Genomic DNA, 15,652 nt, shown 5'->3' with positions numbered 1-15,652 from the left:
TTTCATCTTGTTTTTATTCTTTGATTTCATAGAAACGATTTCTTTAATAGAAACTTTTAAAAATCAGAATATAAATACAGCAATAATAAAATATACACTTAAATAAACATAATTAAGTCATGTTACCTATATGTTATTATATTGATATTATGGGTAGGATCAGCGAATGAATAATTAGTTAAAACAATTGTTTTTTGCGTTTCATTAGAAAATTAAAATTAAACCATAATAAGAAGTGATGACAGGAAATAAGTGAAAAACAATTAATAATTAAATATTATTTTTGAACCGAGCCTAATAATCATGATTACCATCAAAATTTATAAAATATTTCCACTAACCATTTGTGATTGGTGGTGATATTTGTTATACTTATAAATAAAAACTAACGGACAGACACAAATATGTGTCTACTTTATTATTATATCTAATAGAAAAATGACGTATTTAGTTCATATACAGCTTGTCCATCATAGCGATGATCATTTATGTATTATTATAGATTTACGTGCCATAAAATCACCCTTTTAATAAGTCGCATATACTTTGGGTAGAGCACACCTGACAAAATAATTACGTAATATTGTATATTATAATGTACGTACGACCAGACCGATAAATATATATGAAATGCAGGAATCACACGTGAAAATACAACTAGAAAAATGTTTGATTTATGATCGTCCTTACCTACTACATGGCATGGCTACCTGTCCAACTGCAGCAATAGTGCAATCCAAACTGGAATTTAAATACGAACACGAGCGTCATTTTTCTCGCCCGCATGAGAGCAGCAGTAGCAGCAAAATTTATGATTTTTCGCTGAACACCCCAAAAAAAAATTACCCCATTAATATATACTTATGCAGATTCGTGTCACACAATATATCACATCAGATCGGATAATTTTTTTTTTTTTTTTTGCGTGAAATCTCAATAACCTACTGCAACAGCACTAGTGAGACGAATATAATATACGTATTATCTATGCGATCGTATACCTACGCTGGTTTATATACATTTATATAGATTAGACCACGCGACGGTAAAAGCTAACAGCATCTAATAATGCGTTATTATTTTACGCACATATAATATTATATAAATATACGGAAAAAGCTTATAGCGTACAAAACACAAGTTGGACAAGGACCTGACTACTTTTACATATTACAATATAAATATATACGTGGGCGATATTCCAACTGATGGGTTATTCGGTAATATGTGAATAATAGTAACGTCGCCAAAAAACATATACATATATATATATATATACACATAAACATGAAAAGAGTCATTACGTAAGTTAGCGATTCGCCTCACTTATTCTTTGGGGAAAAATTCCATTGCAGGCTGACGTAAGTACCATTGAACTTAAAAACTTGAAAGTTAAATTTTAATAACTTCGATATCTGTAGACGGGTTCTATTTTATACATCATTTAATGTGAAAAAATTAAAACCGTGTGTAAATTATATTTCAAAATGTCTTCTCAAAATTACACAGTAAGCACCGTCAAATATCAAACTTTAAGGAAATTCCAGTTTCCCAAGAAATGTTCGATAGTTTTTAGGATTTAACGAACATTAATAACGATACTGACAACTATTATACTAGATTATAATTTATACACACACCCATTTTTTATTGAGCAAAAATCACTATTCGTTTTTATTGTCAACACACGTACATTGACCGGCAACGAATTACGGTATGCGTAGTAATATTTACCAGTTCGGGAGGATTGTGGTTAGATTTCAAAAAGGCCGGAAAATGTTGAAAACCATAAATTTAATGCCAAAAATAATATATGAATGAATGATTGATGAAAGCAGAAAATTGTGTTGGACTTTATTTAAACAAGCGATTGTGAACATGCATAAGTCAAACGTATAGTACACGCACGCACTGTGGCCATTTCTCATTTATTTGTTCGACAATATATGCCAGCTTGATTAAATTATATACTATATTAATGCACATTGTATAATTTTACACAAAATAGTTGAAATGCTGAAAAAAATAATTTAAACAATGTGTTCATAAAAATACAGAAAATTTAGAATAATACTGCGCTCATGAGTAAAAAAAAAAATATTTAATAACAAAATATGATTTTATTAAAAATACAATTCTACAATAAGACATATTAAAAAATAATTTTTGTTTTTTTAAACAACCAGTATTATTTAACCTAAAAAATTTTAAAGCATAAAATTAAAATTATAATTGATTATCTGATACATCACTATAATTACAATGAACGGTGGAAAAGGTCTATTTGTTTTTTTTTATTTTATAATTGAGTAACACGATTATGAAAGACATTCATAAATAAAATATAAATGTTGTTAATATTGTTAAAATCATAGAGTATATAAAAAAAATAAATATTGTTTGTAAATAAATTGCATAGTATGATTTGATAAAAGGTGTTATTTTTCTAATGTAATTTTAAAAATTCAATGCAAACCATTATATAAGGTGAGATATTGAGTGACAGCTTTTAAATTGCAATAGCTTCCGACTAGAGTTATATTAAAAAATGAAGTATGATTTAAAAATTCCATTAGCAATGTATACTGATATAATTCGTTAATTGCATAAGATATTTATTTTATTAACTAAATTATATTTTCTATCTTTAATAGTGAAAAAAAAGACAAATTAAATTGAATATATTCCATACATTCAAAAGGTAAATTAATCCCTTAAATATATTATTTCAATGATGCAGAAAAATGTGTAGATTCACTAATGATGAATTTTATTAATTGTTTTAAATGTATTAAATTATAATTCACAAAAAATATATCTACGAAAAAAAATTTTAATGTATACTAGAAAAATTATACTTCCTATACATTTAAAAATACTCATTAAATAACATTTGAGAAAAACTTCTAAATAATTGTTTATTTTACTATTTAAATGCAGAAAAATTTAACAAAACATGTTTGACGTATTAAGCTAATTAAACTAAATAATTAAGATAAATAAACTAGGTTTGTACAAACTGTATTTAATAATATTGGTTCACTTTTATATTTTAACGTTTAATTTAAGTAAAAATATAAAATACCCTTAGAAATTGTATTTAGGTGAATAACTACCTACTCAATTAATATGTTTACAATTTAAAATATAATTACTTTCAATAAAAAACAAATCATTAAGAATATTGTTATTTAATAAAGTTATAGTAATTAACAAAAATATAACATAGGATAATATAGAATACAGAATAAATACGTAATATGTTTCACATTTATCTTCTTTATTTTAGTTCATTAAAATAAAAAAAATAATTCAGTAACTCACGGATCAACTTGATAATTTAATCCACGTTAAATATAATACACTATTATTTTCACATTGACGGGTACTACAGAGCTTAAATATAACTGTATATAATTTTTTTAAGTAGAAATGAAAAAAGCAATTGTAGTTTAAAACTGTTCGTACAAATAATTTATGTTCAAATTTTAAAATGGAATACTTGTAATTATTTTTTTCGTAACATATTAGGAAATCAATTGAATATGAAAAAATATTAATTTTTAAAAATGTCATGCTTAAACAATATAGATTGTTAAATTATCTTATACCTGTAATAATTTGATAATTTAAAAATATATAAAATAGATGGTTATAAATATTTAGTGAAATGTGATTCAAGAAAAGTTGTTAAATTTTTGAGGCAATTTTGAAAAAATCCTACTACTCATAAATCCTAAATTACTCCAAATTTAATTAATGATTAAAACAAATGTAACTAACAACAAATAAATACAATTTGAAACAATATAATAAACATAATAATTGAATAAAAAATGTAAATATGATTAATTTATATATTTTATAAATATTTTTTTTTAAATAAATATAATATATTTTAACTAAATTTTAGTTAAAATATTTACATTCCGATGAGATGTATTTTATTATTCGAGAATCATCTTAAATTATATACTTATATATTCATTATTCAGACTTCAGTTTTTAAATCGTAGAAAAGCTCATGTTTAAATCATTTCGATATGGATAAAGAAGGAAGTTATCGAAAAAAACATACAACCATATACCTATGATACATTCAACGTAAAGACATGTAGAAAAATCAGAGATGGCAGAATTCTTTTCGTTTTACTTCAAATCGATTGAATTGAAAATGAAAACCATTTGGCTCTAAACTTGTAGCATCTGATTTATGTATTATAACATGCATCTATATCCTACATTTATGATTTATATTTAAATAATTTATGAAGTTCAATGATACGAACATTTCACCACGTTAAACATTTATACTTGGATTCACGGAATCGGTGTTTATACATTTCTAACTTAGCGATTTTGAAGAAATATAAAACCTCTGCCAAGATTTTAAGGGTATGATTTATGAAACGAAAACTACTTAAGCGCTTAGCATTATTATTATTTTTGTTGAGAAATCCACACCTGAGGCTTAAAATGATAATATAATGGTTACATTTTTCAATAAAATTCGAAAAAATAAAAGACAATAATTGTTACTTTTTCTCGCAGGATTTAATTTCCATTTAATAATTTTCAATATAAATATATAAATACTGTTATCAAAAACAAACTTAACAGCTTTCTAAAACATGATAACATTAATTTTTTATTTTTCGATCATCTAAGTTAACATATGGATATTAGGTAGTTATTTTAATTATTAATTAATTAAATTATAGTATCTCATAGTTTAGTAAAATTATTCTTTTAAGAGATAACGAAAAAATAATTTAACGTTTCAAATTAAAATTAAACAAATATTTCATAATAATAATCCAAACGTACAGTCATAATATAAAAATTATTTTACAAAATGAGTTAAAGGTCACCGACTTGACTCATGAAATCTGTTTGAAAAAAAAAAATTATTACGCGAACCGTCCACCTGAAATAATTGTTATTTTTTATTTTGTAATGTCATTGGATTGCTTTCTATACCTAGATCGAACAGTTATAGAAGGAAATGTAGGCTTAGCGACCATAAATCGCAATAAGAGTTTAAACCAGTTTATTCCAACTACAAACGTAATACTATTCGTAATGGTTTACCTATATTCTTTTAGAACGCACGTAGTACATATGTTTTTATCTGTGTACGCGTTTGTGTAAGATACGTAGACCTATTACGAGCACGAACCCACATTGCATAAAATACATATGATATCGTTTAAACGAAAAAGCCGTGATTTTCCGAATCCTATGCACGGTGTATGATTTAACAAGGCTTGACTTACATCCAGTGGCGTAGATACGATGGGAGTGTAAGGGGTTTCCTCCCAGATTTCTTTTTTTATGATATTTAATTATTATTTATTAATACTTACATATTATAGTAAAATGATATTTTTATTTTAATACGATTAGGTATGTATTAAAAATTGAGTAACAAAATAATTTTCATTTCATACGGGACATAATAATACCATTGTAAATGTAATATTATTATATAGGACCTCGTATTAAGAAATACTAAGAATTTATCTACGCCACTGCTTAAATCAAATATAGAATCTACTCTTATTCTGTATGCCATTCTCATTCAAACACATGATTGAACATTTTTTTACATCTCATAATCTACATATATATATATCGGAAAATACAAAAATTAATATAAACTATAATCGCAATAGCAATACTCTCTCGACAATTTGTTACTGTGAAGTCTTATTATAACACAATTTATATTATTATACATTCAAATAAATGTTTAAATTATTGTTATAGTAATAAACATACGATTAATAATGATAATTATGAACAGGTATGCCCCCCCAAATAAATATGCACGCATAGATACATGCACACATAGACAAGCAACAGTGCGGCTAATTTACAGACATATTATACAATACTTTGATTGTAAACTTAAAAACTAATAATAAAAAAATAAGAAAATAAAATGTGAAGATTATAGTTTACCTTGGTGGCCGACATAGTTTTACGTGGGAGTTTGTGGCGATGTCATAAAACAAACTGGACGGTTTATTTCGAATTTCTTATTCGTAGAACCGGAGTATAAAAAAAAAAAAAAAAAAACAGTCGCAACTATTATTCCTTTTGGGTTATTTTAATGGGTATTATACGTATTATACGTAATGGTTTTTCGTTTTTGCAATACCGCGTTGCTCGTCTATCGTACGCAATGAAATCCGATTTGGGTAGGGAAAAAAATCTGTTCGTATTTTGCTGCCGTGATGTGTACGCGAGGATATAACACGATGATGGTACGAACACGGCCCGGTGCACGGCGGCGCACACGACACGAGATACCGGTGGCGACGGCGACGGCGACGGCGGTGGCGTATCTACCGAAACGACCGTGCGGTGGCGGCGATGCGTTACGAGCGACAGTAACGCGGTGAGGAGAGCGGTAATAGCGGAGGCGAAAAACTCGGCGATGTGCGCGCGGCGGCGATACGCGTCGAGTACGGCGGCGCGGCCGGTCGCCCGACACGCGCGTGCAGTAGGGTAGGTTGGGGCAACGGGTGGGGGAACTTAACGACGACGCCCCCTTTAACGCGCACGCATGAAAGTTCTGCCGCCACCGCAACGGTAAAAGCAGCAGCAGCAGCAGCAGCACCGGCAAATACGCTCTCAGGCGGACAACGGTACCCCGTGTGAACGCCAGCGGGAGAGTGCGTGATCTTTTATTCATTCATAACAATGATAATTCATCTCGGTAAACCCAAGGCGCGTACACTAATAATAATAATAATAATAATAATAATATAATACCTCCGCCGCATACATGTACGCAATAAGAATGACTGAATTCCAATAGAATAGTATCGAATAAATATTATTGACTCGACCCCGTCACATAGGTGTGAACGTGTGGGTTCATTCTTGATTAAAGACCCAAAGACGTACGGAAATATACCACCGATCATTTTACTTACACAGAAATGGTACGTGGTATTTCAGCGAAATCGATTGCGTTTATAAGTGCCTAATTGAATCCTGGAAAATTTATCATTTATGCTTTCGTTGTGTGAGGCTTTGAAATCGTTAGAGATGAAGGAAAGCATGTGACGTGGGCACGTAGTAAATAATTAATAATATGAGCAAAAAAATTATCCGGTACAGTATACTTAACTACAACTATATTTTTGTGTGCATGTAACTACACTGCATAGGAACCGGGAACAAGTAGATAACAACGTGAAAGTTATAAAGCGGAAATGACTATCTTCCTTCAAGACGTTAGTATTTTTCTATCATAACGATTCAGCGGTCAAGTCCTTTTATTCTACAGATGAAAATTAATTGATTTATGTCTTCAGAGATTAATTTTCTACTAATCAATAATATTGGATAAAAAAGTTTAAAAAAAATAAAAAATCTTGTTATAATATAAAACACGAGGTATTATTATGATATCAACATAATATTTAAAACCACCAAAACTGTAAAAATTAGAATAACTAAAGTATGTATCAATACAATATTAATACATGATGGATGTACCGTGTATATTAAAATAAAATATTTTTATATATTTATTTAACATACTAATGAACCGGTTCTTTAGAATAATATTCAAGGATATTTTGGTATTTAATATGTAAGTACTCATCAGAAATACATACACTCTGAATCACGTATACAATGTATAAGTATATATGTAAATATTTTTGTATATAGAACGAGTCACGATGTTTTCATATCTCTTGTCATCAGGTACATATAAATGTAGAAGAGAGTGGTTTTTCCGAGGACGAAGATTGGCTTTTAATTTATAAGAGCACATTTGTCAATATAACTGCACATAATATGTTAAATACATTTTTTTATCATTCATTTTTTATATTGAAAATTGATTTCAAATTTGTTAAATTTATATTAAATACATTCAACATTTCTTCCTTTAAACATTTTTATAACAGAAAATATAATTCATTGTATTAAGGATATTAAATGGAATGATTGTCAAAACAACTCATAGAATATTATGAATTTAGGTAGTCTCAAACAGGGGCGGATCCAGAGTCGGGGAACTGTGGGTCAAACCATTTCAAGAGGCCATTTATTAGGGATGAAACTGAGTTAGAAATGAATACCTTGTAAAAAAAAAAAACACAATATGCTCATAAAAGTGTATAAGTATATTTATATTACATTTTAAAATTAATGACACCACTGATAATGACTTATTTACGATTAATAAATATAATATAATTTTATCAGAGCAACAAACGTACGGAATAAAATATGATTTATTTAACTTTTTACTAAAACGATATAATTTAAAATATAAATTATGAATTGAAAAATTTTAAATTTTGAATATATATGGCATTCATTTTTCAAGTAATTCCGATAGGCCAACTGTCCAAGAGTCCAAATCAAGGTGTAAAAAGAGAAAAAAATTTCCAAGAGGACAATTTTGTCAACAAATATTAACTGTGGGTCAGCTGACCCCCTGAACCCCCCCTAGATCCGCCACTGGTTTCAAATCTATTCGATACCACCTAAACACATACAGGTAGCTTTCATGAATGCGATATGTATCAATTTAACGTTTTACTAGTAAATATATTCAATAGTATACAAGTATACAATTTTATGATTAGGGCTGAGATTTTAATGATTTAAAAAATAGCAGTAAATGCTATAAAAAATTTCAAAATGCTTTAAAAATTATATAAAATTCACTATAAAAATGTGTCAAAAATATCTTTATTATAGTTTATAAACGATATTATAAAAATTATGTTACCAAACATATTTAATTATATTTATTTAACATAATAATAATAACAAGAGTAAAATAGAATACTAGAAAAATGCCATAAAAACAGCAAAATATATTCTAAAGGCCCAATATAGTGTAGGTTATAGGCATTATAAATGCATTTTAAGTTAAATTTGTTATAAGATGAAAAAAATGCAAAATAATAACTACATTAAACTAATCATTATCACTTAAAACATATTTTCTGCTTACGAACCTCCATGTTGGGACATTAGAAAAAATGATGCATTTGCATCAAAATCCCAGCCCTATTTATGGTTATTATAATTCGGTTAACTTCGAATTGAGTATACAACCCATAGCAATTTTATACATTTTCGTATGACTTATTTCATATAAAATATATGCAATTATAGTTGATATGATTTTCATAAATCTATTTCCTATTCTCCTTGATGAGCTTTGAAGAAAAAAAGTAAGTAAATTAGTTTAAATATAAAAAATAATTATATTTACAAAACAAATTATTTTTTATTCCATCCTGTTGGCTTTATTTATAGTTTGTAGAGGTAAACTTAACCTATCATAATCAAATAAAAACATAATACTGTATAAGTATAATAATTCCAAGTAATTTAATAGTCATTCGACAGACAAAAACTTGAACATTTCTTGACTATAAACTTATTCTATTATAAATCTATTACATTTTAGTTATTTGATTATATATCAATTTAAACATCTTAAACATGATAAAAATATTGAATCCTTTGCTTCTACATGTGAATTATTTATCTCCTCTTTTCATAATGCTAAATTACATTAGGTGAAAAAATCACCATAGTTAAACTATAAATAATTAATTCTCTATGTAGGACATACAAATACATCTTATATATGCAGATGAGTAGATAACAGGGGAAGGTTCAAAACCCCCATTGCCGAAATTTCAGATAGTAAATAAGTAATAATAAAAATAATTATTATTTATATATATTAAATATATCAACCCCCTCTCCCATCATTTATACCTACTCCCTATTATGTATGCTATGTCAAATAAAGATCAAAACCTTATTTTATTATATAGTAATAGTAATTTTATATTATTAATTAAAATTAAAATCTTTATATTTAATTGATCGAGAGGTTACAAATACCATTTTTGTATGATTCAGCAGTATAACAATAATGTGGCTGGTAAATAAATAAATAGTATTCCCAATGTAATGATATAGGAAAGGGTGAATAGTTCTTAAAAGTTTGAAACCAATGTACCATTGTAATTATGAAAAACAATTTCGAACTAAAGAGGTCAACTCGATCATCTATAATATCTATAATATTAGAATAAATACCTAATAATTTCTTACTGATTGATTCAATTTTCAATTAACCCACCATTTAAATATAAATATGAACAAATACAATGAATAACTATTTATTTTTATATTAATCAAAAACAATAATCAAATATAAAGTTTTTATTTTATTTTATAAAATGAATACCTAATATTAACCTAATATTTACCTAATATTAAGATACATTTAATATACATGAATAATGAAATTAGTAACCCATTTTTAATTCTAATAAAAATTGTTTTACTATTAATATAATTAATAGAATAACAATTATAAAAAACACTTTTGTTTAGCCAGAAGCCAGATTTTCAGAAAATGTGTTAGTTACTATACAATAATGTATAAATGGATGCCTCGTGATACGTATGCTGTTCAAAAAGTAGTGATAATAATGGTGACAAGGGGAAATTTGTTGTAAAAGCTGCTCAAACTGCATACTACCGTATAGTCTATTATCTTATCTAACAACATGTCGAGTTATAAGTCGATCGGTGCAGTTAGTGGACATATGTAACAATTTGTATAACCTGTGTTAGATATTCACCTACCATTTCCAGTATGGATAATAAGTTAGAGTAACGTTGTAACGTGAAATTTTTAATGAAACTTGGAAAGAACCGAAAAGATGCTTACGTATGAATCATTAACTTCAGTGTATGGTGTCAAATAACATGCTGTCCTCCAATGCCGAACAGTCACGGCAGATTATTATAAATCGGTTTTAACCACGATGTTGCATAATTTCAAAAAAAAAAAAACGACCGCATAAGAAAATTAATGAAATTTTACTGCATCATGATAATGCACGGCCTCACGTCGCCCATACTATAGTGAATTTTTTAAACGCTCGTGGCATCAAAACTGTATTCCACCCTCCGTATAGTCCAGATTTAGCCTCATGCGATTCCTGGTTATTCCCTGAAATCAAGTATCCACTCAGGGGTTGGAAATTCAACAGCAATCAAGAGATCATCAAAGCTGTGAAGGCGCGGTGCAAAGAGCTCGAGAAAGATGATTTGGCATTCGTATTTAAAAAATAGCAAGAACCATGAAAAAAGTGTATTATAACCGAAAAAGGTTACTTTGAAAAAGAATAAGTAGATATGGATAGTAAAATAAATATTTTTTTCTATATAACGTTTTTATCATTACTTTTTGAACATATTACCTACGTATTTAGTTATATTTTTTTAATATTTGTTACAGGTTATAATTCCTGCGTTCAATATTAATGGCTGCGCCTAATCCCTATCCAAAAGTTGATAGAGGGCTTTCGGCATGGGATGAAATCCGCCATCTACAACATATTCATTGGTCGACCAAATGTTTTAAGTGTCAAATATATGTTCCGGCTGATTGATGTAATAATATTAGTCATTCAAAAGTTAAGACGATGATTAGTGAGAAACTAATTAATTAATGTAATTGGTCTGATCTATAAATTATTATTATTATAATATTATTATAATGACGAAAAAACAAAAGGGCGTGACAACATTTTTTTTTTAAAAAAAATCACAAAAAATATGACCAAGAATCGAACTGAAACTAATCTCGAATTTCAATCGATCACAGTAAAACAGAATGTTTTGAGGAATACTGAATGAAACAGAAAAAAGATGGCGTGCCATTATCTAATGGTTCGAGATGTTTATAAGCTTTTCGTAGTATTTTACTGTACGCATGTACATTCCACTTCACTTCGCCAGCTTTTTAATTCGACACGTCACCTATTTTTACGGCGTCCGAACGAGATAGCTCGGACGCACAGGTGTTTAACAATTTTTACTATTATTTAAAGTAAAGTGTTTAGATTTAACCATATACAAATAAAAAATAAAAAATAGATAAGAATCTATTATTTTATTTAAATAAAAATTCTAAGACTATCTCAGGAAACTTTAGTTATTTACCGTAATTAATATAGACATTTTTTTTTTTTTTTATGATATATAATCGAATCGTTGAACGCCAAAATTACTTAAGAAATACAAGAAGAATACAACAAAAAGACATAAAGTTCATCCCGCACACGAGGAGCGGTGCAAAGAGCTCAAGAAAGATAGTCTGGCATTCGTATTTAAAAATTGGCAAGGACGATGGAAAAATTGTATTATAACTGAAGGGGGTTACTTTGAAAAAGAGCATGTAAATATGGATGATTAGATAAATATTTTTTTCTATATAACGTTTAGTTTTTGAACAGCATACGTAATTGTTTAATCAGGTCCAAAATTGATTGATACAAAAATATATGATTGTTCTTTTAAATAAGGACAAGGTGAAAAACGTAAAGAGGAGGAACGAAATGAAAAAAAGTCGAATACCCAACTTTTTCATTATTTCTAAGCTGTAATATGTTGTAGTATGAGGTTTATCATATGATTAAAGTTATCAATAAGAAGCTTTGAAAATCATGAACATAATTTACACCCACACTGTTTGATGAACTACGATTACATATTTGCAATATTATTCCTCCTAACAATTAAAACAAAACGAAAAATTTTAGATAGAAGCTTGAAATGAAATTAACAATGGTAAAGGTCTTAACCATAATCATTCCTATTTAATCATCGTCATTAAGCGAAACCCTTGGAAAAATATCGTAACCAGAAATGTTAGGTATATTCTAAATATTAGTAAATTAGAGAATGTCAAATTAGAAATGATTTCCATTGTATTCAATAAATTATATATAAAACCACAGATTAAATAGTTCACAAAACCGTTTTCGGCATATGGAACAAATTTTGACTAGGTATATGTTTATGAATTCAAAGTCACGAATTTTTAGGTGTTTGTTGCTTCAAAGCCTCAAATTTCAAATTCTGCTTTCACAAATGGCGCTGCTGTATATTGAGATTTTTTTTTTTTTTTTGTACAATCTTTTAAAAATTTTTACCCATATTTTGGCTACACTATATGATTCGTTTTGCAGAATACCACGGATAATTGAGAGTACACGTTATAAATATTATTCGAAGGTAACGAAATAATAATAATAATTATTATAAAAAAAGGTATAAAGTAAATAAAAAATAAAATAAATAGTCTAGTCTTACTTCTAAAGATAAAATTAAAAGAGATATTGAGGATAGAAAGAAATATAAGAACACCAATGATAATCATGGAATAAAAAGATATAAAGAGTTAAAACCAGGGTTACCTTAACCTTTAATTTTTGATTCAGTTCCATAATTTGTTTTTGAACTTTATTTGTGATAAACGTTAAATCAAGTTATGTTTAATAAATGGTTTTAGTTTGTAACAATATAAATTAAATGGTTTACCGAACATTTTACTAGAAAAACGTTAACATTTTTTGTTTTTTAAAATGTTCGCCAAAAAAACGTAAAAAATTTAACGTTCTTATAAATGTAATTAGAAGAACGTTTAGAAATATTATGATCTCGAACATTTAATTAAAAGAACTTATCAAAATAATACGTTCTTGAACATTTTATCAGAAGAACGTTTACTATCATATGTTCTCGAATCATTTAAAATTATACGTTCTTAAATAACGTTTCTCTTTCTTGAACGTTCTGAAAATGAACAGAATTTTGAAGATGACAAAGTTCATATAGCCGAAGAAAACAGTAACAATGTTTCTGAATATTCTGATGAAAATAATAATACAAAATAAATAAACAAAAAAATGAAAATAATATAAAAAAGCTTCAGCCAAAATAAATCCAATAGAGGATAATTTATTTTTGACGATATAAGATGATATAATATTTGTATTTTGTATTTTTGTGTTATGATGATAATATAGGTAATAAGTTATTTTGAGTAATAATATAGTAGTATATCCATATTCTTGAGAGCTTCCAAACGTTTTGGTAATCTCAACATCTTCACCAATCTCCGTGATTTGTTTATAGTTGATAAAATTTCTATTTTAAATACATCCAGAATCGATAGTTATAAAGTATGAGCAGCACATCGCATATTCCTCAATACCTTCGATGTATTAACTGCTGCACCGAAATCGTTGAAGATTGAAGCCAATATCTCTTGATTATTTTCATTTTTTTATTTATTTTGTATTATTATTTTCATCAGAAAATTCAGAAATATTGTTACTGTTTTCTTCGGCTTGATACGTTCTTGAACATTTTATCAGAAGAACGTTTACAGTCATATGTTCTCGAATCCTTTAAAGTTATACGTTCTTAAATAACGTTTCTCTTTCTTGAACGTTCTGAAAATGAACAGAATTTTGAAGATGACAAAGTTCATATAGCCGAAAAAAATAGTAACAATGTTTCTGAATGTTCTAATGAAAATAATATTACAAAATAAATAAATAAAAAAATGAAAATAATCAAGAGACATTGGCTTCAACTTTCAACGATTTCGGTGAAGCAGTTAATACATCGAAGGTATTGAGGAATATGCGATGTGCTGCTCATACTTTATAACTATCGATTCTAGATGTATTTAAAATAGAAATTATATCAACTATAAACAAATCACGGAGATTGGTGAAGATGTTGAGATTACCAAAACGTTTGGAAGCTCTCAAGAATATGGATATACTACTATATTATTACTCAAAATAACTTATTACCTATATTATCATCATAACACAAAAATACAAAATACAAATATTATATCATCTTATATCGTCAAAAATAAATTATCGTCTATTGGATTTATTTTGGCTGAAGCTTTTTTAGTTCTTTCAAAATTACATTATGCTGTTGGGGTATATTTTTAATCCTTATCTTAGTTATTAGTAAAGATAGGACTAAATGTAATTCAAGTTTTATATTTTGATATTAAAGCACTAATTATTCTAAAATAATTTTAAATTCAAAATAGTCAAAAGATAATTTTGATTCATAACATTATTTTCAAAGATTGAAGAACAGTTTAGTTTTTGCTGTTCTATGTGTTAAAAGTTTGAAGAACGTTATGTTCTTCGTGTAATTATTCAAAGAACTTAATAAGTTATAACGTTTTTTTTTTTTTGTAATTGTTAAAAGAACTTAATAAGTTATAACGTTTTCCTAGTAATTGTTCAAAGAACTTAATAGGTTATGACGCTCCTCATGTCAATTTTTTAAAGAACTATTAAGATTATAAGGTTTTTCGTGAAAAAGGTTAGTAAACTTAATAGTTAATATTGTTATTTCATATAAAGGACCAATAAACTAAATTAAATAATTGGTTTCGTATCATTATATTTTGGTTAAAAAAAGGTTAAAAGGTTGAACTATGAACAAGGGAGAGTAGAAAGCGCGTGTCTGACTGCGAAACCATCCATAGCTTTGAATACAAGCAGTGGCGTAGCCAAGGGGTGGGCTAAGGGGGATATAGCCCCCCCCCCCATGGACCGTGTTTATATGTATAATGTATCTTGACTATTTAATAGAATCAATGGATGCTCGTTTAAATCAAAGGCTTATAGATGTTATGCCACTTGAAGGACTTATTCCGGCCAATTTAAATATGTATAACGATAAAAATATTATAAAAGCTGCTAAAATATATGTCCAAGATCTCCATGATAATACCTCATCTAGAATCAGAGCT

At 27.6% G+C, this 15,652-nt stretch overlaps 1 protein-coding gene across 2 annotated transcripts in view; it reads right to left on the bottom strand.

Moving 5' to 3' along the window:
- Nucleotides 1–15,652, bottom strand: part of LOC112685389 (cAMP-dependent protein kinase type I regulatory subunit) — an 81,855-nt gene that overhangs the window by 58,271 nt on the left and 7,932 nt on the right. The window contains exon 1 of one of the 2 annotated variants that reach the window (XM_025557245.1): nucleotides 5,965–6,452. The exons of the other annotated variant lie outside the window; for it this stretch is intronic. Within the exon in view, the coding sequence (XP_025413030.1) occupies nucleotides 5,965–5,979 (15 nt within the window). The 5' untranslated portion in view covers nucleotides 5,980–6,452. Of the gene's footprint in view, nucleotides 1–5,964; nucleotides 6,453–15,652 lie in introns of those variants that run through there. 2 annotated transcript variants of the gene reach the window in all.

Source organism: Sipha flava, unplaced genomic scaffold (assembly GCF_003268045.1).
Source record: "Sipha flava isolate LNK unplaced genomic scaffold, YSA_version1 275_pilon_pilon, whole genome shotgun sequence".
Lineage (NCBI taxonomy): Eukaryota > Metazoa > Arthropoda > Insecta > Hemiptera > Aphididae > Sipha > Sipha flava.
Note: the sequence above shows the minus strand (reverse complement) of the source record. Positions and strands in the feature narration are given on the sequence as shown.